Source organism: Bos indicus, chromosome 19 (genome assembly GCF_029378745.1).
Source record: "Bos indicus isolate NIAB-ARS_2022 breed Sahiwal x Tharparkar chromosome 19, NIAB-ARS_B.indTharparkar_mat_pri_1.0, whole genome shotgun sequence".
Classification (NCBI taxonomy): domain Eukaryota; kingdom Metazoa; phylum Chordata; class Mammalia; order Artiodactyla; family Bovidae; genus Bos; species Bos indicus.
In genome coordinates, this window is record NC_091778.1 from 59105834 (window position 1) to 59133811 (window position 27978).

The 27978-nt window shown below is 53.6% G+C and overlaps 1 protein-coding gene and 1 non-coding gene across 3 annotated transcripts in view; one reads left to right on the plus strand and one right to left on the minus strand.

Annotated features, from left to right (window-relative positions):
* SDK2 (sidekick cell adhesion molecule 2) overlaps window positions 1–27978 on the plus strand; it is a 264962-nt gene that overhangs the window by 145728 nt on the left and 91256 nt on the right. For both annotated transcript variants that reach the window (XM_070774156.1, XM_070774157.1), the window contains exons 3-5: window positions 6262–6368; window positions 16594–16741; window positions 23336–23469. In XM_070774156.1, coding sequence (XP_070630257.1) covers window positions 6262–6368; window positions 16594–16741; window positions 23336–23469 — 389 coding nt within the window. The remainder of the gene's footprint in view (window positions 1–6261; window positions 6369–16593; window positions 16742–23335; window positions 23470–27978) is intronic.
* On the minus strand, window positions 13558–13630 carry TRNAW-CCA (transfer RNA tryptophan (anticodon CCA)). Its single transcript has one exon. It is a non-coding gene; the product is annotated as a tRNA-Trp (tRNA).

Below are 27978 nucleotides of genomic sequence, written 5' to 3' on the forward strand. Positions count from 1 at the left end.
AGCAATATTGTAACACATTCAATAAAGACTTTAAAATGGTTCACATCAAAAAAACAAATCTTTAAAACAAGCTATAAGGATATACTGTACAACACAGGGGATATAGCCAATATTTTATAATAACTATAAATGGAGTACAACCATTATTTTTTTTACCTTTTATTTTGTGTTGGGATATAGTCGATTAACAATGTTGTGGAGTTTCAGGTGGACAGTGAAGGGACTCAGCCACACAGGTGCATGTACCCATTCTCCCCCAAACAGAGTACAACCTCTAGAAACTGGATCACTATATTGTGCGCCTGTAACTTCTATAATGTTGTACAGCAGCTATACTTCAATTTTTTAAAAAAAAATAGCCATTTTAAGCTTTTTAGTTTGTATTGGAGTATAGCCAGTTAACAGTGTAGAGATAGTTTCAAATGAACAGCAAAGGGACTCAGCCATACAGATACATGTACACGATAACCATTATTGTCCCCATTTTACAGATGGGAAAACTGAGGTTTGTGCATTTCCATCACTTGCCCAGGTCAAACCCCTAAAAAGTGCAGAAGCAGATGTCAGGCCTAGTTTTCTCAACATCAGAAGCCCCAGAGCCCCCTCCAGCGCCAGGCTCCATCATGGACAATCACGTGTGCGCCCTCCTCACAAAGCATTTCAACCATCCCCCTGCCCCTGGAAGGGACCTCGACAGGACTGGGCTCCTCCAGTTCCCTGCCAGGCCGGCAGCTGCAGGTGGGTGGAGCAGATAGGGCTGTGGGCATCCTGGGGCCCAGGAGGGAGCCCTGTGGGGGATGAGGAGTTGTCAGGGTCATTATCTTGGATGCTCCGATGCTGTGATGCCACCAGCCGCTCTGGATTTGCAAATCGAGATGCTGGCCAGCTGCCTCTTCCACCCACCGGGGAGGCGGTCTGGGTGAAGCAAAGCGGGTTTCCCTGGTAGGAAAGGCAGTGGGCGGCGCTGTTACTTTAAATAATATTGCCTACAAGCCAGAAATAGTTCTCCCAGGCAGGGAGGGGAGCGCCAGGGACAGCTCGGGAGAGGGGCTCCACCCAACACCGAGGGCGACCGCAGATGCCGGAGTGAGGATGCCCGCCCCCTCCCACAGACGTGGCCGAGGGGGGCCCAGAGCCAGCTCTCCTCTGCTGTCTCGGGGGAGGGGCAGACCCGCACCCACTGCTCTTCCTTGAGGCCCCAGGTGGGGCCTGAAGCTTCCTGGCTGAGCAAAGGAACTCGTACTTTACGCCGAAATCAACTTTTATTAAAGTTTAAATTTCACTACGCATCACTAGTATCAGCAGACAAACCCCAGATCCAATGAGTCCCTGGTGTCTTTTTTATAATGTATACTGACATTATATGCTCAAAGTGCATTTTTTAATTTTATTTTTAAAATAAAAGCAATATATGCACACCATAAAGAACATTCTGATGGTGCAGAAAGACATAAACTCCAGAGGTAGGAGTTTACCTTCCTCTGAGTCCTCAATACTTCTCCCAAAAGGCACGATGTAAAGAATCCTGAAAAATGTTTATGTCCAAGCCGGAATGGGTACGTGATTATTGTTGCTGTTTAATCTCTAAGTCGTGTCTGCAACCCCATGGACTGTAGCCCACCAGGCTCCTCCCCCCAAGGGATTTTCCAGGCAGAAATACTGGAGTGGGTTGCCATTTCCTTCTCCAGGGGATCTTCCCGACCCAGGGATTGAACCTGCATCTCCTGCATTGGCAGGCAGATTCTTTACCACTGAGCCACCAGCGAAGCCCATATATGTGATTGTGTGTGTGCAAATATATACAAATACATACTATTCCAGTTTAACTACATGTTATACCATTTACACTGTTCCTTGACTTTTTTTGGCTCACAAACTCAAAATTCTTTTTATGATCCTAAACATTAGACTAAGGGTTTGGCAGCCTGTATCAATAAATAACTTATCAAGAGATAATACATTCTCTCATGTCCCTAACACTCAGCTGTGATATTATTTAGCTTTTTACTTTCTCGTGTTTTTATTTCCATAAATATCCCCCGTCTCCAGCTTCGACTTCCTTCCCGTGCTTTGTATGTCTTGGAGGCTGTTCTGTCTCATCCCATAGAGGTGTTCTTCGTTCATTCTATGGCTATGGCATTATTAATCGATTCGATTCCATTTTTGATGGGTGTTTATGCTGCTTCTGGTTTTCATTTGTCTCTGCTGTTACAAGCAAACCGCAGTGAACATCCTTATTCCTGGTTTTTGCCACATTTTTGTAAGTACGGAATAAAGGCCAGCTCCCTGGAGTCTAGCCTCAGGGTCAGAAGACTTGAATATTCTGATTTGGATCGATTCTGCCCCAAAGGTTGGACCAACTTACTCTTTGATCAGCGGATCTGTGGTCAGCCTCACTTCCGCCTCACTCTAGCCGTGGGTGTAATCATACAAGAAAATTTGGTGCCATCTGAATATTGTCTTCTTTTGATTGGACTTTCTTTCATTGTGACAGTGGCCGAGCATCTTCTTTGTGAGTTTGGTCATTTCTGTTCATTTTTCTCTCCCTGGTGCTTTTTAGTAGTATCTGATTCCGTTTTTAAAGATAGAGAGCTTTTCCAGTCAATCTCTCCTTCTATCTTCCCTGCCAGGTCACCTCATCGCTTTTAAGACCCAGACGGTTTATCCAAAGCTGCCTTTCCCCTCCCCCAGGGAGCCATGGGCCTGTGATGGGCCTGAGGGTGGGTTGCGGGGTTGTGGAGAACGGGAGATTTGCCAGAGCCTGGGTACCCGCTATCTTCCCAACATCACGCTGAGCACAGGAGTGAGGGACAGATAAGAGCTGTCACCAGGGGCAGAGATAAGAGACTCGGCCGGCCAGGAGGTTCTGGGTGATACTGCTGCAGAGCCAGAGCAGGCTTAGCACACACCCACCTGTGAGTCTGGGGCTCATGCCATCCCAGGACCGAACGTGGGGTCCTGTGTGGTTGGATGTCAGTGCTGAGGGCTTCCTGGGTGGCTCAGCTGTAAAGAACCTGCCTGTAATACAGGAGACCCAGAAAACGTGGGCTCTAATCCCTGGGTCAGGAAGATCCCCCTGAAGGAAGGAATGGCAGCCCACTGCAGTATTCTGGCCTGGAGAATCCCATAGACAGAGGAGCATGGCAGGCTACAGTTCCTGGGGTCGCAAGGACTCGGACATGACTGAGCAACTAAGCATCCATGCATGCACGTCAGTGTTGAGCTGGTTAGCAATTGGGCTTGGAGTCAGAAAGGTTCTACGGGTCCCTGGCCCTGCTTCTTACTGCCTCAGAAACCACAGGTCAATGATGGGTATTTCTGAACCTTAATTTCCTCACCTCTAAAATGGGGGTTAGTAGCGCGATTAGGTAAAAAGACTCTCCAATTCAGACCTACGACCCTCTGCCCCGTCCGCATAAAATGAAGAAAGTGAAGCTAGTGTAGTGGGCAAGGCACAGAATTTCAGATTAAAATGTGTTAAAATGGCTCAAGTGTTACTGGTCCATGAGGCCCAGTAGTGTGGGAACTGCTGTGTGAGGTGAACAAATGAATGGAGAGATCCCTGGAGGTCCAGGGGTTAAGACTGTGCCTTCATTGCCAAGGGTCCAGGTTTCACACCTGGTTGGGGAACTGAGATCCCAGAAGCTGCACAGCAAAAAAAGAGAGAGAGAGAAATGAATGAAAAGCACTTAATACAGCATCTGAAGCATAGGTGGTGCTCAGAGAGTGGCAACTGTTTCATCATCATGATAAGCTGATGCTGATGGTGGTGATGGTGCTGATGGTGATGATGGTAATGACAGTGGTGATGGTGTTGATGGTGGTGGTGATGGTGCTGATGGTGGTGGTAATGGTGATGATGGTGCTGATGCCATAGTGATGATGGTGATGATGGTGGTGGTGATGGTGGTGTTGATGGTGAAGATGGTGGTGATGGTGGTGATGATGGTGAAGATGGTGGTGATGGTGGTGATGATGGTGATGATGATGGTGCTGATGGTGGTGCTGATGGTGAAGATGGTGCTGATGGTGGTGCTGATGGTGGTGGTGATGGTGGTGGTGATGGTGATGATGGTGGTAGTGGTGATGATGATGGTGCTGATGGTGGTGGTGATGGTGGTGATGGTGATGGTGGTGATGGTGGTGGTGATGGTGGTGGTGATGGTGGTGATGATGGTGGTGATGGTGGTGGTGATGGTGGTGCTGATGGTGGTGATGGTGATGGTGGTGATGGTGATGGTGGTGCTGATGGTGGTGATGGTGGTGGTGATGATGGTGATGATGGTGCTGATGGTGATGATGGTGCTGATGGTGGTGATGGTGATGGTGGTGATGATGGTGGTGCTGATGGTGGTGGTGGTGATGGTGGTGATGGTGATGGTGGTGATGATGGTGGTGATGATGGTGGTGCTGATGGTGGTGATGGTGATGGTGGTGGTGATGATGGTGCTGATGGTGGTGGTGGTGATGATGATGGTGCTGATGGTGGTGATGGTGGTGCTGATAGTGATGGTGGTGGTGATGATGGTGATGACAGTGGTGATGGTGGTGCTGATGGTGATGACGGTGGTGATGACGGTGATGATGGTGGTGATGATGGTGGTGATGGTGGTGATAGTGGTGATGGTGATGGTGGTGGTGGTGGTGGTGGTGATGATGATGGTGCTGATGGTGGTGATGGTGATGGTGGTGGTGATGGTGGTGATGGTGCTGATGGTGATGATGGTGGTGGTGGTGATGGTGATGATAATGGTGCTGATGGTGGTGATGATGCTGATGGTGGTGATGATGGTGATGACAGTGGTGATGATGGTGATGGTGGTGCTGATGGTGGTGGTGGTGATGGTGGTGATGATGGTGCTGATGGTGATGGTGGTGATGATGGTGGTGATGGTGATGGTGGTGGTGATGGTGGTGATGGTGGTGGTGATGGTGGTGATGATGATGGTGCTGATGGTGGTGATGGTGGTGCTGATAGTGATGGTGGTGGTGATGATGGTGATGACGGTGGTGATGATGGTGATGACGGTGGTGATGGTGATGACGGTGGTGATGGTGGTGATGATGGTGGTGATGATGGTGGTGATGATGGTGGTGATGGTGATGGTGGTGATGGTGATGGTAATGGTGATGATGGTGGTGATGGCGCTGAGGGTGGTGATGATGGTGCTGATGGTGGTGATGATGGTGATGACAGTGGTGATGATGGTGATGGTGGTGGTGGTGATGGTGGTGCTGATGGTGGTGATGGTGGTGATGATGGTGGTGGTGATGGTGGTGGTGGTGATGATGGTGGTGGTGCTGATGATGGTGATGATGGTGGTGATGGTGGTGGTGATGGTGGTGGTGGTGATGATGATGGTGCTGATGGTGGTGATGGTGGTGCTGATAGTGATGGTGGTGGTGATGATGGTGATGATGGTGGTGATGGTGGTGCTGATGGTGGTGATGGTGGTGCTGATGGTGATGACGGTGGTGATGACGGTGATGACAGTGGTGATGATGGTGCTGATGGTGGTGATGATGGTGGTGATGGTGATGGTGGTGATGGTGATGGGCTCATGTGAGAACTTAGGCAAAAGAAAACTTGGCGATGCCTACAAATAAGGTTGCTCTGTTCCAAGGCTGGCATAGCCTGGGGGCAGGCCTGCAGTGAGCTTGTTCCCCAAGTCAATTGGGTAAGCCCGAGAACACCCAAGAGTAGGAGAGGCATCCTAGGCACCAGCCCCTGGTCACTGCCCAGATCAGCAGGGAGATCATGGGGTGGGGGCCAGGGGAACTAGCCCCTCCATACCCAAGAGCACCCACCACCTGCCACGTCTCGCTGCCAGAAGCTCTTCACAGACCGAGCCTGGCCTCCTCCCTGCCCCCAGCCGGGTGAGTGCACCGCACAGCTGCTCTCCAGCTGCCCTCCCCCCAGGACCAGACTCTGCAGCTCTGGGGCCAGTGAGGTGCTCCCCGAGAGCATCCCCAGGGGCCCCCTTGGGTTCATGCACTCTGGCCGTGGGGCCACAAGTACAGAAAGCCATACAGCCTGCCCAGATGGTATCTGGAGTACAGGCCCGCTCCCGGGCACCTGAGCCAGAGCCTTTGGAAGGGATCTTCTTATAGGTCCTTTCTGTGACCCCCATGGTACAACTGAGGGCTCCCTGGTGTGCTTGGTCATGAAAGAGGGTGATGTGGCAACCTCTGATCCCCAGTTTGACCCCTGAGTCCCCGTGGCTGCCTGACTTGCTCACCGGCTGTCTCGTTTGCCCCCAGGTACATGATCACCAGCCTGGACCGCACCCACGCCGGCTTCTACCGCTGCATCGTGCGTAACCGGATGGGCGCTCTGCTGCAGCGACAGACGGAGGTCCAGGTGGCCTGTGAGTACCGCGTGGGGCCAGGGAGAGGGGGGCCATGAAGTGGAGAGGGTCTGCAGGGTCTTTGCCCACCGGCCACACACTGGGAAGAGCTGAACGCCAGCCGTGGCCTTCTGTTCTGGTGGGTGCTCGTGGCAGCCCTTCCCGCCATCCGGGCCGGTGCCGTCCACTTACAGCGGATGGAACCAAGGCCCGGGCTCTCAAAGCCACACTGCCGACACATGACACATCTCTGCTGGCTGTGAGTCCAGCACTCCTTTTTTTATTTTTAATAGCTGCGCCAAACGTGGGATCCTAGTACCCCACCCAGGGATCAAACCTGTGCCCCCTGTGTTGGAAGTGCAGTCTTAATCACTGGGCGGCCAGGAAAGCCCCCAGCACTCTTTAGATGGGACTGCTTGCTTCCTTTTTGAAAAGGAGGCCTGCCATCTGCTTTGAGGGTCTCCTCTGGGCTTGGTCTCCAACTTGGGAAATCTTCATAATGGCAGACTTCCCCAGGGTCTTCTTGGCAGATTTCCCAGGATCCCCCCTCCCCACCATGACCTTCCCAGGTGGTGCTGGTGGTAAAGAAGCCGCCTGCCAATGCAGGAGACAGAAGAGATGCAGGTTCAACCCCTGGGTCAGGAAGATCCCTTGGAGGAGGACATGGCAACCAACTCCAGTATTCTTATTTGGAGAATCCAATGAACAGAGCAGCCTGGAGGGCTACAGTCCATGGGGTCCCAAAGAGTCGGACACGACTGAGATGTAGCATGCACGCACCCCACAACCTGGAATTTTCCATCCTCCAGCTTGCCTAGCCCTGGAGCAGTAAGAGCTTGGAGGCCCCCACAGTCTCGGGAAGCACTGTGAGACGCCTCGTGGTGGGTCTCAGCTCTAAAGGGAGAGGGGAGGTGAGCAGCCAGAGTTCCTGGAGGGAGCAGAGGGTAAAGGAATAGACCCTTGCTGAGCCTTTCGGGTGACAGCCTCCCCTCATTGCCACCAGGACCCAGAAGAGCGTCCTCAGATGGGGGATGAGAGAGAAGCCTCCGGAGAACCCATTGCACCAATCAGCTCCACCCACACCCCCCACCATGACTCAGTATCCCCTTCGCAGACCCCACAGACCCTGTATGCTAGAAATAAGCCTCAGTATGGGCCGTTTCATTCTGGGGTTTTTAGGGGGAGACATCTAAGGTTGCCCAATGGGCCATGAGAGTGTGGGAAACCTTAATGAGCCCTGATTTTTTTTTTTTTACAAAGAGGACCCCCTTGAGACTTCCCTGGCGATCCAGTGGTTAGGCGTCTGAGTTTCCAATGCAGGAGGGGCACAGGTTCAGTCCTTGGTTAGGGAACTAAGATCCCTCATGGCGTGGGGCATGGCCAAAAATAAAATTTAAAAATAATAAAAATTTAAAAAGAAAGTAGCTTGCCTTCCAAAAAAGAAAAAAACTAGACACCCTCTCATGCAGGGCTCACTAGGGCTTGACTCGGATTTTACACAAAAGAGAGCTTATTACTTTGGAGAGAAGCATGGGAGAGAAGTCAAGAAGAAAGCCTCAAGTGAGGCGAAGAGTGTTTACAATAACTATGGAGAGCAGCCGTAATCAGAAGCGGAGGACCAATTGTCCCATAAATCAACGCTAAGGAGAACTCGGCTTCCTCAGAGGAGAGGGAAAGCCCTGAATTAAAATGACGGGTCAGGACCGCAGTTACCGGCTGGAGGGCTCACACGGAGCTCTGTTTAGCGGGTTCCCAGAGCCTCGTGGTGCGGGGGCGGCCATGAGTCGGGCCGCAGAGAGCCCAGGAGTATGTCTGTGCGTGCTCAAGGGTGGGTGTGGGTTCATGCATGTGAGTGTCCAGATGTGCTTCTGGATTGGTCTGCCTCTTTGTTCACCTGTGTGCAGCTGAGGGCTGTGCCTGGTTTTCGTTGCAGCACGTGGGATCTTCAGTTGCAGCATACAAGGTTTTAGTTTCCCGACCAGGATTCGAACCCCGGTCCCCTGCATTGGGACCAGCAGACAAAAAATGCTGACAGCAGGCTTCAGGGTTCTTCACGTGCCAGGTCATGACCCTCATGGGGATGGGCAGAGAAAGCATGGGTTCCAGCCCTGATCCAGTCGCTGACTAGCTTAGGGCTCTGAGCACCTGGGGAGTGGAGGGGTTACAGGTGGGAAAGGAACCACAGCCTCCATCCCCCTGGAAAGGTGAGCACACACCCAAGACCCTGCAAAACAATCAGAGCCACAGGTGCAAGCTGGACAGCGCGTCCCTAAGGAGATGCCCAGGAAGACAGAAGAGCCCCCCAAACCCCCCGCCCTCCAGTGTCACTGTGCAAATGTCGTCCCTTCATGGGTCCCTGGGGGCAGGTCTCCAAGGTAGGAAGGCGTGTCCCGGGAGCTACATCTTGAGATGGGGAAACTGAGCCTCAGAAAGGTCAGAGGACTGGACTTCCCTGGTGGTCCAGTGGTTAAGACTCTGCCTTGCAAGGCAGGGGACGTGGGGTCAATCTCTGCTCGGGGAACTAAGAGCCCACGTGCTGCCCACGTCACAGGTAGGGAATACATGCACTGCAACAAAAGATTCCACCCGATCAAGGAAGGTCCCACGTGCCACAACTGAGAGCCGATGTGGCCGAATAAATTAAAAAAAAAAAAAATGTGATCTGGAAACAACCCAAGGTCCCACAGCTGGTATTTCTACCATCTTCCTCCTCCTTCCTCCCCTAATCAACCAAAGACTGGAGCTGTGGACCCAGCCATGGAACCAGCCATGAACAAACGTTGAGCTCAAATTCCCCTCACCTATCCCTTGGCTTCCCTGGTAGCTCAGAGGTAAAGAATCCACCTGCCAATGCAGGAGACCCCGGTTCCATCACTGGGTTAGGAAGATCCCCTGGCGAGGGCCATGGCAACCCACTCCAGTATTCTTTGCTGGAGAATCCCACAGACAGAGGAGCCTGCAGGCTATAGCCCATAGGGTCGCAAAGAGTTGGACACGGCAGAAGCGACTGAGCAAGCAAGCATGCACTTATCCCTGGCTGTGTGACCCTGGGCAAGTTACTTAACTTCTCTGTGCCTTCATTTCCTTATTGTAAAAAAGGAATGCTACCTTAGTGCCTACCTAGCTGGGCTGTCATAATGAGTAATCAATCAGTGCATACAAGGGACTTCCCTGGCAGTCAAGTGGTTAAAGACTCCTTCTAATCAGAGGGTGTGGGTTTGATCCTTGGTCGGGAGCTAAGATCCCACACTCCTGGAGGCCAAAAGACCAAAACATAAAACAGGAGCAATGTTGTAACAAAATTCAATAAAGATTTTAAGCAATCAGTGCACACAAACCATCATGAAAGGCCCTCAGCCGGGGGTGGACGAGTACACTTTCTTCTCTGCCAGGCCAACCAGGGAAGGCTTCCTGGAATAGACATTCACAGCCTTTCTCATTCTCTCTGATGGTACCTTGGGAGGTACCATCCTCTGCTGTCCAGGGCTGGTGCTAGGGTGGGGCGAGGAGAATGGGAAATTGAAGGAGGCACTCCCTCTCAGGGACTCACCGTCTGCTTGCAGGACCCTGACAGCGGGTGCCACCTTAAATCGTTCCCCTCCCCCACCCCTCGCAGTCCTGGGGCTCTCCCAGGCTTTTGTGCCCCGCACACCGCCTGCATCTGTCTGTCCCTCCGTCTGTTTACACTGTCACTCAGGTGCTTGCCGTTCTGAGGATGGGTAGGGTACGGATGCTTCTCCAGACCCCGCATCTCCCCTTCTTGCCAGTTCTGCCCCCCAGGGTGGGAGGGTTTTGTCCTGGGGGTTCAGCAGCGGGGTTGGGTCAGATCGGGCCGGCAGGCCCCACCCCTGGCTCCCACCCCCCACTTTCCAAAGAAGGGCTGTGAATCGGGTTCTAATGGTAAATTAATAAGGCAGCTGTGCTAACCACTAATGACGATGGCACAGTCGTTACAAAAAGCTTCTTTATGTGTTTTTAATTACAGCAATTAAAGAGAAGTCAATAAAACATCACCCCCACCCCTAGCTCCCTTCTTGGCCCCACCCTGAGTCTCTCTGTTTTTGTGAAGCTGCCATAAATTTCTGGCATGCAGCAAGTGGGTTAAATGGCTGAGAGGGTTGGGAGAACCTTCTGGAGTCAGCATCCAGCTTCCATAGGCTCCTCTTAGTCCTCCTCACCTCAGCAATGTCCCCGACGGTATCCCAGCCTCACTTGGTGGGCGATGGCTCAGACTTGGAATCCCCAGCCCCGGCATCAAGCCCCGCCCACCCATCACGGGGCCAGGGGCTCCTGCTCCCTGTTCTCCGAGGCAGCTTAGCAGCCCCCTGTGCAACATGAGAGCTGACGGCATCAGCCCCACTGTCCTTTGCGCTGGGGTTGATGTCCAGAATGCCAGGGGTGGGCCCATTCTTCTTGATCCTCAGCCTGAGTGGAGTATTAAATGTGGAAGAAGGGAGAAGGAGATACGGCTGAGGAGGTGGGGCACCGGGGACAGAGGGTGACGTTCTCAGACGCAGTTGGATGGTTTGATGTCACTTAGGATGCAGTGGAAGTCGTGGATGGTTGGAGGCAGAGCCTCAGCTGGATGGAGAAATAGCATCCTCATAAGAAACAGTCACAACCACAATTAAGTACCATCCCATGTCCACCAGACGGGCAAAAACCAAAGAGTCTAGCAAGACCAGGTGTTAATAGAAACTCCCACCACTGCCGACGGGAGTATGAATTGGCAAATTGATGCAAATCAGGAAAACAGCTTGGTGTTACCTCATAAGATCAACGTGTGCACAGCCTACAACCCTTCCACCTTTAGGCACATCCTCTTGAGATTCTCTCAGCGACAAGTGCTAGCAGGCCTACACGAGACTGTCCTTAGCAGGACAGCAGAACACCGATAACAAGCCCGCCTGCGACAGCACTGCTCTGTCTTGGTACACGGACACCCAGGCGGCTCTGAGGATGACCAAGCCAAGTACAGGACACAGGTGGAGCTCCCAACAAACACGTAGCACAAACAAAGCCAATTAGAGCAGATGACATACAAGATAATCCAGAGAGCTTAGAAACAGGCTGAATTAACCATAAACTGTTCAAGGATGCATCTACACGGAGGGAAACTTGAAAGAAAGAGAAAAAGCAATGATATGATGAACACAACATCCAAGATGGCGATTAGACCTCTGGGGGGCGCGGCGGCGATGAGCAGGAGGTTGTCGGGGAGGGAGGTGAGGTTGGTTCGTCTTCTGTTCCTTAAACTGGGTGGTGGGTTGTTGTTGCTGTTATTGTTCAGTCGCTACGTCGTGTCTGACACTTTGCGACCCTAGGGACTGCCGCACGCCAGGCTTCCCTGTCCTTCACCATCTCCTGGAGTTTGCTCAAACTCATGTCCATTGAGCCATCCAACCATCTCATCTTCCGTTGCCCTCTTCTCTTGCCCTCAGCCTTTCCCAGTGGTGGGTGTGTGAGCATTTATTCTTCTTCTTTGAACTATTCATAAAATTATATTCACTCTTTTTTTAATGCATGACACATTTCATTATAAAAACGTTTTAAAAGTGGGACCTCCCTGGTGGTCCAGTGGTTAGGGCTCCACGCCTCCCCTGTAGGGGGCACGGGTTCGATCCCTGGTTGAGGAACTTAAGATCCCACATGCTGCGTGGCGTGGCCAAAAGAAGAAAAAAAAAAGTTTTAAAAATAACTAAAAACGGTAAATATACTCTGAAGTGGAATGCATGCTTTACAAGACCTTTTAAGATAGAACAAAGACATGAGGAATAATTTTTAGGCCCCGTCTAGCTGGGCCCCAGCCCTACACTTCTTTGCTCTCAGGGGAATTCCTAGGGCGTTAGATCAGTTCTGCAAGGCACGGTATGGTATGTTCACCAGCTTGCATTGCCGAGAGGAAGTGCAGTAAATAAGTCCGTGTGTTTCCACCTCAGTGGGAGTGAGTTTCCCTAGGAGATCCTGGACCCCCAGCCCCACCCTCGTGCACTTCTCTGCAGCCTTTCCCCGGCAGTGGCTGACTAAGCAGCCCCCTTGCAGCTGGTGTTTGGGACATACACGCCTGTGCCCTGGGTCCCATGAGCAGAGACAAGGGGCTCCCTGGGCAGACCTAGCAAGCCCATTTGGCAAGGTGAGTGGAGAGAATCAGGAGGGTTCTGGGGGTCTCAGAGCCACAGTGAGGGGAGATTGTGAGATGGAACGGTGGATGGGAGCAGCAGCGGCAAGACTTGGACCAAGGTCAGCTCTGCCCGCCCTTCACCTGTCCATCCTGCCGTATGTACATACAGTCACCCATGTCTCCATCCCTCACTTCCTCCGTCCATCCACTCATCCATTTTTCCATCATCCACCCATGGCACAAACCCACCAGCCGACCCCACAGGCGTTTTTTAAATTCTCTGTAACTAGCCCTTCTCTCCTGCCTCCTAGTCTTCACACATTCTCCTCCTCTGGACTTTTACTACTGCCAACCACACACACACACACACACACACACACACGCGTGCACGTGCGTGCGTGCGGCTAACACCTACCCTTTATATAGCTCTGCTTTAAAAAGCCTCGCCCCAGCTGCCTTGGTGGCTCAGTAGTAAAGGATACACCTGCACGGCGCAGGGGACACAGGTTCAATCCCTGCTCCAGGAGGACCCCACGTGCCGCGGAGCAACTAAGACCGGGAGCCTCAACTGCTGGAGCCCACACGCCCTAGGGTCCCTGCTCCTCAACAAGAGGAGCCGCTGCCACGGGGAGCACCCATGCCACAGCCGGAGAGGAGCTCCCGCTCGCTGCAGCTAGAGAAAAGCCCAGCCCGCAACGAAGACCCAGCACCGCCAAAAACAACACATAAATCATTTTCTTTTTAAAAGCCTCACCCCACCTCCCAGTCTGAAGTAGATAAAGGAGATTTTCTCTGATGCCTCCTCTCATAGAGACACCTTGTTTCTCCGTCCTAACTGTTGTCGCAATATGTCGCTGCATGGCTGTCGGTTGCTTTTCTTGTTCCCTTAACCCTGCCATAAGTTCCACAAGGGCAGGAACCAGGGCTTTCTTCAGCACCTATCGCAGAACCTGCCTGACCCACAGAGGGGACTCAATAATGAATCATTGCTTGACAGTACTGGGTGACTTTTTAAATACGTATTTATTTGACTGCACTGGATCTTAGTTACAACCTATGGGACCTTTACTTGCAGCATGTGCAATCTAGTTCCCTGACCAGGGATTGAACCTGGGCCCCCTGCTTTGGGAGCCAGGAGTCTTAGCCACTGGACCACCAGGGAAGTCCCGGTATTTGATGAGTTTAGAGAGAAACTACTGTGTGTGTGCAGAGTATGGGGCCAGGTATCTTAGAGGGATTTCCTCATGAATGTAATTAAATAGAACTGCCCCATGAAGAGTTCAGTGCAGCAGAAAGAGATAAAGAAGGTGTATGAAGAAGTTGAATGCAGGGGCTAAGTCGTGGAGGAGGCGAGGGCATGCAAAGAGAGGGGCAAATCTGGATGCTTGCTGGACGCTGGCCGGCCCCGCCCTAACTGCTCAAGCTGGATAAGCCACTCTATCTCCATGAGCTTTAATTTCCTCACTGACGAAATGGAGCTAATAAAACCCGAGAGAGAAGAAAGAAACACTATTACCATGAAATTGCTTTAAATTGTTCAAATATATCTTCAGAGTTCTGTGAAAAGTTTTTTAAATAGATAAAATTATTGTGAGGACTGAAATCAATGTGATTTATTGATGCAATTTTTTTATAGACAAAGCCAAGTAATAGAAATTAGTAAACAACTAAATGATGCATATTTAGGAAAATTGAGCTTTGTCGTATTATTCCGCAGATGGAATGAAACAATCCTTGTGAAGTCCAACTAGAAAGAAACCTGACGTAGGGTCAGCAACTATTTGGGTGGCGGGGGTAATCTTCGTTGGAGAGGTTGATGTTAAAACTGTGAAAAATGCATAGGATTCCAATATTTTGATACAATGAATATTAGATACAGTTTTAGCACTTTAATATACTCTTCCTGTCTCTATGGCTACATAACAAATTAACCCCAAACATCATGCATTGCTCAGTCACTCAGTCATGTCCAACTCTTTGCCACCCCATGGACTACAGTCTGCCAGGCTCCTCTGTCCATGGGATTGTCCAGGCAAGTATACTGGAGGGGTTTGCCATTTCCCCCTCCAGGGGGTGGACTGCAATCATTTGTCTTGCTCACAGATTCTGTGAGTCTGGACAGAGCATGATGGGAACAACTTATCTCTGCTCTTTGATGACTGAGGTCTCAACTAGAAGACCCAAAGGCTAGGGGCTGAAATTACCTGAGGGCTCACATGTCCAGGGTTGATGCTGGCTGTGTCTGGGACTTCGGATCCTCTGCACAAAAGCTGTGTCTGTGTGGGCTAGACTGAGTTCCCTTACAACACGGCAGCAGGATTCCAAGCAGGAGTGTCCAGAGAGCCAGGTGGAAGCTACATCCTTCTGATGACCTAGCCTGGAAGTTACTTAGCATCACTTCCAGCATATTCTACAGGCGTACTCACAGATCCCTCAGATTCAAGGGGAGGGGACATGGCCCCCATCTCTCGGTGGGGGGGGGGGGGTGTCAGTCACAGTGTAAGAGGGGCATGTTCAGTTCAGTTCAGTCGCTCAGTTGTGTCCGACTCTTTGTGACCCCATGAATCGCAGCACACCAGGCCTCCCTGTCCATCACCAACTCCCGGAGTTCACTCAGACTCCCGTCCATCGAGTCAGTGATGCCATCCAACCATCTCATCCTCTGTCGTCCCCTTCTCCTCCTGCCCCCAATCCCTCCCAGCATCAGAGTCTTTTCCAATGAGTCAACTCTTCACATGAGGTGGCCAAAGTACTGGAGTTTCAGCTTAAGCATCATTCCTTTCAAAGAAATCCCAGGGCTGATCTCCTTCAGAATGGACTGGTTGGATGGGGGTAAATACTGATGCAGCCAGCTTTTTTTAATTGAAGTATAATTGGCGCACAGTTTAACTGTGTTAATTTCAGGTGTACAGCAAAGTGCTTCAGTTATATATGCATGTGTATGTGTGGGCTTCCCTGGTGGCTCAGCTGGTAAAGACTCTGTAATGCAGGAGACCCTGGTTCAATTCCTGGGTTGGGAAGACCCCCTGGAGAAGAGCGTGGCAACTCACTCCAGTATTCTTGCCTGGAGAATCCTATGGACAGAGGAGTCTGGTGGGCTACAGTCCACAGGGTCGAGGAGAGCTGGACATGACTGAGCAACTAAGCACAGCACAGCTGTGTGTATGTATACATATATAAGGCTTCCAGATGGCTCAGCGGTAAAAAAACCCACCTGCCAACGTAGGAGATGCAGTGCAGGTTCAGTCCTGGGTCAGGAAGGTCCCAAGGAGAAGGAAATGGCAACCCACTCCAGTATTCTTGCCTGGGAAATCCCATGGACAGAGGAGCCTGGCGGGCTACAGTCCTTGGGGTCGCAAAGAGTGAGACATGACTTAGTAGCTGAGGACAAGCACAACATAAATATACATATTCTTTTTGAAATAAATAAGCCTCTGTTGTTAGAGTCGAAGCCCACCCTGACCCCAGCAGGCAGGTGGGCAGTCAAAGCCTTCCCACCACATCTCCGCTGCTCTTCTCTGGGCTGATGGAACGTCAGAGCTGGGACCCGTGGCCCCCTCTCTGTCTGCCGATGGGGTGGACATGCTTCTAAAGGAGCAACATGGTGTTGTGTTGACACGTCTGTGCAGGCTCACACACAAGGGCCAGGAAGCTGGCCCCCAGAAGTGCCTTTCACCCCACACCTAAACCCCTGCCGCAGTACAGGGCAGGGGGCCAGGGACAGACCCCAGGTCTGAGTTCAGATCCTGCCTCTGCCCCATCCCAGCCACGTACGTGCTACTGGACACGTCAACCAGCCTGTTTCAGAAGGTGTTTATTTTTTTCCATTGTAAACTCTTTGAAATAATGACTGACGTCTCCTGGTTATTGAATGAATCCATTGATTCATGGACATACAGGCGTAAGTGGATATAAAGGCCAAAAGCAGCGAGCGGAGCACGCCGTCGTGAGGGAGGGGGTGATGGGGCCGCGTGAGGCGGTCCAAACGCGGCGGCTGTTCCCGGTGGCCACCCTGTGTCTGCCCCGCGATTTCCTTGCGCTCCCACCGCTCCCCACCCAGGAGCGGGCAGTCTGGGTTGCTGACCTCCGGTCGCTGACCCCTACGTGTGCTCTTCCCTCCCGCAGACATGGGGAGCTTCGAGGAGGGCGAGAAGCAGCAGAGCGTCTCCCACGGAGAGGCCGCCGTCATCCGCGCCCCGCGCATCTCCAGCTTCCCGCGGCCGCAGGTGACCTGGTTTCGGGATGGCCGCAAGATCCCGCCCAGCAGCCGCATGTGAGTGTCCCCCCCACCCCACCCCTGGGGGCGGGTGTGAGAAACCAGCCCCGCCCGGGGCCACACGGAGCCTCCAGACGCGGAGGACGAAGGGTCTTTTCCACTCTGGGGTGGAGCCAGGTGGGGGACATCCCCAGGGAGGGCAGCCAGGTTCCCAGGGGGCCTTTCTGGGAAACCCTGGGCCAAGACTTGGAACTAGGACAGCTCTCAGCCTTCCTGGGGAATCCCAGGGTGTTGGCCTCTGTCTGTCAGCTGGAGAATAATTCTGCCTCTCGGAGCACTCCAAAAGCTCAAGTTGGCACAGACAGAGGCTCTGGCCCCGTGGCTCCAGGCCAGGATTCGGGGCGCACAGGCAGGCGCTGGCATCTCCCGGGCAGGGTGGACAGCACTGGGTGTTTCTGCTGGGCAGGCGGGTGTGTCTGGGTGTCCATCAGTGTGCGCGGCTGTGTGTTCTGGCCGCGGGGAGGAGGGGAGGCCTGGCAGGGAGAGGAACACACCGTCCTTTCAGCGCTAACAAGGGCCCTTCTGTGTAGCCCAGGTCAGGGGTGGTGGCCGCCGGGCTTATGGGCAGAGGGATGGAGCCGACACCTCCCCGGAGGGTGGGCAAGGGGTCAAGGGTGGGACACAGCAGCCCTCCTGACCCCCCAGGAGACAGCCCGCGGAGGCGTTCCTCTTTAAGACTCCCACTGTCCCCTGCTCCCAGCAGAGGAGGAAGCCCACCCTTGTCCTGGTCCACGTGGGCCACAGGTCCGCTGTGGGTGGAGCCTGTCCGGTCTCTGTAGGAAGCGCCAACCGAGATGGCCAATTCTTGCCTTTGGGGAGCATGAGGTTCCATGAGAGATGTTATAATCGTGTAACATAGTAACATCCTGGCAACAGCCATGGCGGTACGGAGCACCTGTCGTCTCTGGCCTCTGCTCCGCATACCGCACGTCACCCTCTGCTCCAGGACAGACATGCGCCTCCCAGTGAGAAGTGCTCTGTCTCCTTGACTTTTCCATCGCCGGAGTGCACGTTCAGGAAATATTTGTTGAATGAATGACCCTCACGAGAACCTTACAACGCTGCTGATTTTATCCCCGTTTTACAGATGGTAAAGTGAAGGCCCCCAGTGCTTAACTGCTCTGCCAAATCTCACGCAACTGGTTCCAGGCTTGCCGACGACTCCAGAGTCAGGGCCTTTTTTTGTATAATGGTTTCAGTGTCTTTTTTAAACTATGTATGTGAAGTGAAAGTCGCTCAGTCGTGTCCGACTCTTTGTGACCCCATGGACTATATAGCCCATGGAATTCTCCAGGCCAGAATACTGGAGTGGGTTGCCTGTCCCTTCTCAAGGGATCTTTCCAACCCAGGGATTGAACCCAGGTCTCCCACATTGCAGGTGGATTCTTTACAAGCTGAGCCACAAGGGAAGCCCAAGAACAGTGGAGTGGGTAGCCTATCCCTTCTCCAGTGGGTCTTCCTCCAATGGCGTCTCCTCCACTGCAGGCAGATTCTTTACCAACTGAGCTGTGAGGGAAGCCCAGATATGTATGTATTTGTGTATTTGGGGCTGTGCTGGGTCTTCATCGCTACACACAGGTTTTCTCTAGTTGCAGGGAATGGGGCTACTCTCTGGTTCCGGTGAGAGGGCTTCCCATTGCGATGGCTTCTCTTGTTGCCGAGCACGGGCCCTAAAGGCACCGTCTTCAGTCGTTACAGCTCACGGGCTCAGAGGCTGTGGCGCACAGGCTTAGTTGCTCCGTGGCATGGGGCATCTTCCCAGACCAGGGACTGAGCCCGTCTCTCCCGCATTGGCAGGCACACTCTTAACCAGTGGGCCACCAGAATCAGGATCTTTAATTCTCTTTTGTGTGGAAATTATTTGAGAGCAGGGACAAAGACATGGAGGCTAAACAGGATAAAGTGATTGCACTTGTGGAAAATTGATCTGGTGATTCTCAACCTGGCTACCATCTGAGATCATTTGGCACCATTTAAAATACATTGATCTTTCAATTCTGCCCCTCACATGCTCTGATTGCATTGAAACAGTGTGTGTATGCACCTAGACATCGGGATTTTTGAAAGCTCCCCAGTGATTCCAGCACGCAGCCACAGTTGAGGACCACTGTCCTGGAATGTGTCCGTTACCTCCAGATACCATAGTGCTGCATAACAAGTGGTCCCAACGGCCTGATGCGATAAGCATGCATTTATCATTCACGTCAGCAGAATGGTGAGCTTGGCCTGGCTCTCTCGTTTGTTCGGGGCTGGCTGATTAGAATTTCTGGGTGAGTCCCTTCTGATCTGCTGTCCCAGGCTCCAGCCAGCCGGCCCTAACATCTCCTCCTGGCAGTTGCAGAACAAGCAAAGTCAAGGTTCTGCTGACATCCCATTGGTCAAGGCAAGTCACGTGGTAGAAGTCAGCCTCAAGACGCAGGGAAATTAACTCTGCTCTTGAGAGAACTAGAGTCACCTGGCGGAGGTGCTGCTACAGAGCAGGTGATGGTTGGGGGTGGGGGGCGGGTACCGCAGGTTCACAGATGGACCCGTGCTGTGTGTGAGGATCCCTTAGGCCTAATGAAAGTTCAATAAAAGCAGCGAGTGAGGACCATTAACGCAGACGAGGTTGAGTCGCAGAAGGGGATCGCCCTGCCACGCAGGTGCTGAGACGGGCAGCAAGTCCCGGCTGCTTCCCAACTCCCTTTTCTGAGCCGATCTCAAGGCCCTCCAACCGACTGGGAGTGGCTGCAGGAATACTGTGCTGAGGAGGACTCCAAGGGCTCAGACTCGGTGGGAAGAGCGCCAGCATGGATGAACCACATGTGCCATGGCCGCCCGAGGGGCCAAGTGGACATCTGTCTCCGGGGTTTGCCGCATTAGACGCAGCTCTTTCTGCAACCTCACTCCCATCACCCCTTTCCTGACAGCTTCCCACCTCCTCTGGCCGTTCCTGGCCTCTGCCATCACCGCCCCCACCCTTTTTCATTCCCAATAGCCACTGTCACTAGAACAGAATGCCCTCAGGTTGCGTGCACACACACGCACACACACCTTCCTGGTCACGCCCACCCCCTCCAGCCCTCCTCCCAAACACACTTGAGAACACAGGGCATTTTTATCTCAGCAATTACAGCAGATTAATATTCGTAACCCAGAGGAAAGGTCCCTGGAAACAAATCCTCTGGTGTCTGTTTGCCGGAGATACGCATCTGATGAGTGCCATCAGCCGTTGGGGCACAGGGGCTGCGCTATCTACAGAGAACCGCTGTCCCTCCCGGGGCGGAAGCAGAGATTAGCAGCCACCCCCCACCCCCACCCCCACCCCTTCCTTGATACTCATTGTTGAAAAGGAGACAAGATTCCTAACAAAGATGCACGCTGAGGGTTTGGGGGCAGGTTCTAGGGTGGTTTATTTTACTCTTAATTAAATGATCAATTGCCTCCCACCCCCAGAGCTGAGAAAAAAGGGCTGGCTTCATTGGAGGGAATGGAAGGGCCAATCAGAGAAGCGAGACAGACCTAAGAAATTGAAACCAGAGGAGTGTGGCTGAAGAACGTAACCCAGCCTCTGCTGATAGGGGAGTCCTGACGTCCACTCCCTGCAAGAATCCTGGCAGCCTCCTTCAGCGTGGGTGCCCCTGGGCAAGCCGACTGGAAGCCCTCCTGAGTGTCGTGCGCTTTGGAAGTGAGGGACAGGGTCATGCCGGAACCATCTATCAAGGGGATGGTCATCCTGCTGAAGGCTGTAAGCCCGGGGACCTTTCTCATTAGCCTCCTACTGGGGACAGATGGAGGGCAGGTCAACAGGCCGCTGGCCCTTCGCTGCCCTCTGCTCACTCCGCTCACTGGGAACTCGAACCCAGGCCCCGGGGGTCCCGGACACAGGGACCTGCCTCCAGAGGCAGGCAGAGCCACTCTGGCCGCATCACAGAGACCCCCAAACCCAGGGACTTTGTGCCATGGAAGTTTATTTCCTGCCAACTTAAAGAGCTTTAGGGCTTCCCTAGTGGCTCAGACGGTAAAGAATCTGCCTTCGATGCAGGAGACCCAGGCTCAGTCCCGGGGTTGGGAAGATCCCCTGGAGAAGGGCATGGCAACCCACTCCAGTATTCTTGCCTGGAGAATCCCATGGACAGATGAGCCTGGTGGGTTACAGTCCATGGGGTCGAAAAGAGTTGGACATGACTGAGCAACTAACACTGTCACTTCCTTTTTTCACCCTAAGAGGGAGCTGAGGGGGACATGTGAACTCCAGAAGGCTGTGTCAGAGGCAGGCTCTGTCAGAGGCAGGCTGTGGCTTTTGAATCAACCTAAACAGACTCGGGATTAGGCAGCTTCCCTCCCCCACAGCCTTCACCCACCTCCACAAGCTGCACTGGAGGACCAGGGTCCCTGCAGTGGATTCCCTGCACTTCGCTGAGGAGTCTGGGCAGGTTCGTGGGGACGTGGTCACCATCCCTGTCCCACTGTGTTAACTTTAAAATATTTTCGCCTGGCGCTGTCCTCACTCCCATCACCTCATTTGTTGTTGTTCAGTCACTCAGTCGTGTCCGACTCTTTGTGACCCCATGGACTGCAGCACGCCAGGCTCTCCTGTCCTTCACTGTCTCCCAGAGCTTGCTCAAACTCATGTCCATTGAGTGGACGATGCCATCCAACCATCTCATCCTCTGTCGTCCCCTTCTCCTCCTGCCCTCAATCTTTCCCAGCATCAGGGTCTTTTCCAGTAAGGGCTCTTCGCATCAGGTGGTCAAAGTATTGGAGCTTCCGCTTCAGCATCAGTCCTTCCAATGAGTATTCAGGGTTGAGTTCCTTTAGAATTACTACTACTACTACTAAGTCACTTTAGTCGTGTCCGACTCTGCGACCCCATGGACTGCAGCCTACAGGCTCCCCCGGTCCCTGGGATTCTCCAGGCAAGAACACTGGAGTGGGTTGCCATTTCCTTCTCCAATGCATGAAAGTGGAAAGTGAAAGTGAAGTCGCTCAGTCATGTCAGACTCTTAGCGACCCCATGGACTGCAGCCCACCAGGCTCTTCCATCCATGGGATTTTCCAGGCAAGAGTACTGGAGTGGGGTGGATTAGCTGGAGGTTAAAAGACTTCTTCAGGAAAAAAAAAAAAAAAGGACACCATTAGGGTTCCCAGGAATTGGAGAGGAAGGCTTTGTCTTCTTGGAGCTCAGGGCAATATAAGACCCAGCACTGGAACCCCAAAAGCCAGAATAAAGGGGGACCCTGGCCCAGCCAGGCTGGGAGAGACCAAGCTGGAGAGGCGTTGACGGGGATGTTTATTTGAGAACCCGTTTAAAAGTCTGTCACATTCACCTAATGGGAGGATTTGAAAAGAATTCAACTGGATTTGTCCTTGTTAAACTAACATTAAGGATGTTTAACAGCTGTCTCGGGCATATCACATTAAAATCTGGAGATAGACTCGACGAACTAACGCTGTTGCTCGTCATCAGGAGGATGGGGGAGAGGAGGTGCTGGGCAGAGCCGGCCCGGGCAGGGCTCCTGCCCCCACACCCGTAGGGCGCCCAGCTTCCGCCTGGACAAGCCCTTCGCCTGACCCGTGGATGTAGGGGCTGAGGGGCTACGTGACAGGATCCCAGGAACCAGATCAACAGCAAACCTCCTACGTCTGTGCCCCCCTGCCCAGCCGGTTTCCCTTTTCCCTCTTAACCAGCCCTGACAGCCCCTCTTATTGGCTGGATTCAGGGAAAAGGAAAAGGAGGTGCTTCCCTGGTGGCTCAGATAGTAAAGAATCTGCCTCGATGCCGAAGACCCAGGTTTGACCCCTGGGTCAGGAAGATTCCCCTGGAGAAGGGAATGGCAACCCACTCCAGTATTCTTGCCTGGAGAATTCTGTGGACAGAGAAGCCTGATGGGCTACAGTCCATGGGGGTCTCAAAGAGTCAGACACGACTGAGCAACTAACACTTTCACTTCCTTTTTGCACCCTAAGAGGGGGCTGAGGGGGACATGTAAACCCCAGAAGGCTGTGTCACAGGCAGGCTGTGGCTTTTGAATCAACCTAAACAGATTCAGGGGGAGAAGGCAATGGCACCCCACTCCAGTACTGTTGCCTGGAAAATCCCGTGGATGGAGGAGCCTGGTAGGCTGCAGTCCATGGGGTCACTAAGAGTCGGACACGACTGAGCGACTTAGCAGCAGCAGCAGCAAACAGATTCAGGATTAGGCTAAGGCAGTGATTCTGGAATGGGTCTACTCATCTCTAAATGTATTATCATCTCTCATCATTTATTCATTCTGGGGAGTGAATTTCTTTAGTTCTGGATCCTCCTGGTGCAGAAATGACCAGAAAGAGTAGAATTCTGGGGGAGCTCCGGCCCCCAGCCAGGCCTGGGGTGGACACAGAGCAGCGTCACTTGGCCAGTCTCAGACCCCTGGACATGCTCTGTATCTGGTCCCCAGCGCTGGCGAAGTATTGGGATTCTCTGCAAACTAATTGTGCCTGGAGTTCAGGCAGTCCGTGGTTCCAGGGGGTGGCCTGGAGGAGGGGCTGTTGGGCGCCTGGCTTCATGTGCCTGCTCGCCTCGCATCCCTGGAGGCCCACCTGTCAGCCGAGTCCTTTTCTGCTTCCCAGAGCCATCACCCTGGAGAACACCCTTGTCATCCTGTCGACCGTGGCACCCGACGCGGGTCGCTACTACGTGCAGGCGGTAAACGACAAGAACGGGGACAACAAGACGAGCCAGCCCATCACTCTCGCCGTGGAGAGTAAGTCAGCGTGTCATTAAATCTTGGGAACGGGGCTCCCGGGGCTCGTGGGGAAGATGGAATGGCGTGGAGTGGGGAGGCTGGGAAAGGGCAGGGGAGGAGCCGTCCCGAGGAGGAGGAGGAGTCCCAGCTGCGGTGGAAGCGGGAGCCAGGGAACCAGGAGGGTGCTGAACTCTGGACTCCATCCCCATGAGTCTGAAATAGTTTCAGGAGCAGGGACAGTTAGCTTGGCCGTCAGCCGGCCCCCTAGAGACCCAGGGGAGACATGAAATGTTGGGAAAAGTGTGTGCATGAGAGGATTACAGCCACCCCCGGGGCTCAGGTGCTGGTGGTGAGAGCCCACCAGGAGCTGAGAAGCTCGTTGTTAAAGAAGTGTGCTGACTGCCTGCACTCACCTGGCACATAAGAGACACCACTTGCAGTCAGAGCCAAGCCATCCTCGCTGATGGAACACAGGCTCTCTGCCCAGCTCCTGCCTCAAAGTACCCCTGTCCATCGCCAGAGACTGCCCCCAACCCTGCAGGAGAGAGGCAAGCCTCTCCTCAGCGGCAGAGTGCAGAGGGGAGCAAACGGAAAGGGTGACTCCTTGAGTCTCCTCAACGGAGAAGCGTTTGTCCGGCCGAGACCAAAGGCAGGTTTCCCACCCCTGATGGAGATGCCAGGGGTAGGGGGTGGGGGTGGGCGTTCTCCTCGGCCCCACTTGCCCCGCTCCACGCACCATCCCCGGGAGGCAGTGGAGGTGGGGAGTCGCCGAGTCCGTGGGACGGAGCCAGAGCTTCCTGCAGCGGCCAAGCGCCACGCCGCCTGCGGGAGCCAGATGTTCACATCCTTCACATCTGCACAACTGCTGCTCCACAAGCCAGCTCATTTATCATCCACGGTCCCTCGGGGACGTCCCTGCCAGCAGCACAAGAAGGGTGCCAGCCGGCACAGGACCTTCCTGTGTCCTTCCTCTGATCCCAGCCTCTGTCTTCCAGGGCCCAGAAAGCCCAGTTGTTGATGAGTCACTAGGACATGTGTTTTGCGACCACAAGGACTGTAGCCTGCCAGACTCCTCTGTCCGTGGGAGGCTCCAGGCAAGGATACTGGAGTGGGTTGCCATTTCCTCCTCCAGGGCACCTTCTTGACCCAGGGAGAGAACCCACGTCTCCTGCACTGGCAGGTGGATTCTTTACCACGGAGCCACTTGGGAAGCTGCAGAAAGCTCAAAACATTCCCCAGTCCCGACCTGCCCTTGCCTGGGCCTTTTGGCACCTGCAGAACCCCTTCCCATATCTGCAGTGACCCCCTCCCCGAGACCAGGCTCCTGTCTGCCGAGAAAGAGACCTGGATGCAAGGAGCAGAGTTCCAGTCTGCATGCTGACCCATGAGGGTCACAGGTGTGACCTCTGACATTGATTTGAGCCAGGGTCTCACTCATCCTGGCATCCTGGGGGCCCAGCCCACAGTCTGGGGCTGCTGTTTCTATGGGAAAAGGAGCTATCAGAGGGGGTGTTTTCCTCCATGTATTTTCCAGTGTTTTGAATACCTGGAGTCTAATGGAATCGAGTCATTTGGTCCGAATCAAGGTCAGGCATCTTCCTGGGTGACTCAGTTGACCCTGAGCCCGAGGTTGGAACCTCCCCCCCTCCGACTCTGCTCTGCCTTCCTCCTCCCGGCCAGCCCAGGTGGTGGTGGGGGCCGGGGGTCGTTCACTCTCTGCCCCCTCCCCCAGCCCTCCAGCAGGCCCACAGAAACAGGCAGGGTTCCCTCAGCGCCCCCATGTCTGCCTGAGCCTACCCCACACCACTGTCTGTTTCCTCCCACCCCGTTGCCCCTCACCCCCTGCTCTCAGGATTTGTGCTGGATTGAGAGCAGAATCAGCTGATTTTCAGCTAATTTCTCCTCCTACGAGTGACTGCACTTCAAATCCTGGTGCTTGTCGCTGACACAAATCCCCCAGCTGCCGGCCTGCCAGCCAATTTCCTGGGAGCGATTGCGACTTCGCCCACCGCCAGCAGCGTCTCCCTCATCTGTCTCATCCTCTGCTCCCCACCCCCGCCCCCTCAGCCCCTCTCTGCTCAGGGCAGGCAGCCTCTTTGCATCCCTCATCCCTCGGGAAACATCCATGCTCTTCAGAGATGGAGACGGAGAGAGCAAAGACCAGTGACCCCCAGAGTTGCCCTCTGCCCAGGTGTCAGCCAGGTGACCTCATTCAGACCACCACAGCTCTTGACAAGTTCGTACCTGGCTGGTGGTCCCACTGGGTCCTGATCAGAGCTGCACCGTGCAAACGAATTATAATATGAGCCACATATGCAATTTAAAATTTGCCAGTAGCTCACTGTTTCAGAAGGAAAAAGGAATTGGCAAAATTAATTACACTTTATTTAACCCAACATATCCAAAATATTATCAACTGAACATACAATCAAGATAGAAAATATTAATGAGATACTTTACACTGTTTTCTTTTTTTTAAGTCTTTGAAAATCCGTGTGTATTTTACACTTAAAGCACATCTCCTCAAATTTGGATGCTGGATTTTCATCTGGAATACGTGATCTGTATTTAGATTTCATAAAATGTACAGCTGGAAAGGTGGGATCGGAAGCCCAAGTTGTTCTTTACATACGTAGAGTGTTCTAATAACTGACTTGGGGATCTGCTTTTAATTAAGTGTAAATTAGATAAAATTCAATCCCCTTCCATAGGGACATCGGTCACTCAAGAGCTCATGGCCACCTGTGGTGCTCCCCCCACCCCACGCCCCGTGTTGGGTGGGGCAGGTCGGCCCTGGGCTTGTGGGCAGCTGGAAGCCGGCCCAGGGCAGGGGGCAGCTTGTCTCCCTGCCCTCCACCCGCTTGACCTGTGGTCCAGTCGCATGGTCCCCGAGCCACAGTTTCCTCATCTGTAACGGGACGCCTGTGGCAAAGCATGGGCTTCCCCGATGGCTCAGCGGGTAAAGAACCCGCCTGCAATGCAGGAGACAGAAGAGACCTGGGTTCGATCCCTGGGTTGGGAAGATCCCCTGGAGGAGGAAATAGCAGCCTGCTGTATTATTCTTGCCTGGAAAATCCCACCGACAGAGGAGCCTGGTGGGCTACAGTCCACGGGATCACAAAGAGTCGGACACGACTCAGCGACTAAGCACACACACACACGCACTCAACACGATGCCTGTGGCAAAGCAGAGTGGGTGCCCCCCACCATACCTATTATCAAAACTGTCCTGGGGCAGCTGGGAGAGACCCAGCTTCACGCCTGAGTGGGGACCCCCAAGCTTCCTCCTGTCCCAGGGCCCCACCCACATCACAAGCTCACCTGGGAGATGCTGGCGCTGGCTCTGCTTTGCCTGCAGCTTTCCCAGGGGATCCTTGGGGCCCCGTTCACTCCATTGTCCAGAACTGATGGCCTGCGTCCTGTGCCTGCCCCCTCCCCCTGGCCGGCCTCCCGGAGACCCGGAGTCAGCCCAGCTCCCATGCCTGGCAGAGAGCCCCTGGCAGTCAGGTGTGCCCTCCCAGGGCGAGTCCACCCGGGCGGGCCCTCTGCTTTCCTGTCACACCGAGAGCCTTCCTTTCCACCACTCCCGTGGGCCGGGCACCATCCAGGCACCACTGTTCCGTCATTAACAGCAGTCCCTGGAGGCAGGCTGTTAATCCCCTCCACGAGTTACAGATGAGCAAGCTGAGGAAACAGGTGACGAGGTGAAGCAATTTACTTCCCGGGGACATTCACTAATGATGCACAAGGCCGATAATGGGACCAGGTTTCCCTGCCTGCAACACCAGGCCGATGGCCACTCCCTGGATGTCTAGAGGTGCACACATCCCCCCTTTTTGGCGAGAGGCACCTGCTGTTGGCTCCTTTGACTCTGCAGAAGTCACACAGCCCCCCGGTCTTCAGTCCCAGTCCTGGCCCCCTCCCGCTCCCCTGCTTTCTCAGGCCCCATCCCTGACGACCTCCCGGTTAGAAACCCACTTCCTCCACCCTGGTTCTCCGTGATGCTCAGGGCTCAGCCCCACTGACCCCATCCCTGGCACCTTGTAACCTGAGCTTCTAGAGTCCTCCCTGTCTCACCCAGGTCTCCAGCCTCCTGCTTCCTTCTCCCCCGGATGATGCCTGGTTCTCAGCTCTTTGTCCCCCCTCCACTGCCTCACTCCTGGTCCCTGGGCTTCCCTGAACCCCCCTTCCTATCTTCTCCGGGCACATCGCCCCCCACCCCCGGGGAACTCCAGCCTCCTGTTCCTGAAGGCCCCCCTTGAGTATCTTCACTCTGACCTCCCGCCACCGTCTCCAACCCACCTCCCTTCTTTGAAAACGGGGAGCCCGCAGCACAAGCAAGGAATGCAGGAGTGTTTAAGGCCGAGCCTTGAGACCATGGGCTGTGTGGCCTTGGGGAAGCCCCTTCACTACTCTGAGCCTCAACTGCCTTTTCCCTAGAAAGGACACTATAATACACATATCTCCCAGGGCTGGGGATAAGAATTTTAGGATTTAAGAGTGTTTTCCTCTTGGGCTTAGCATTTC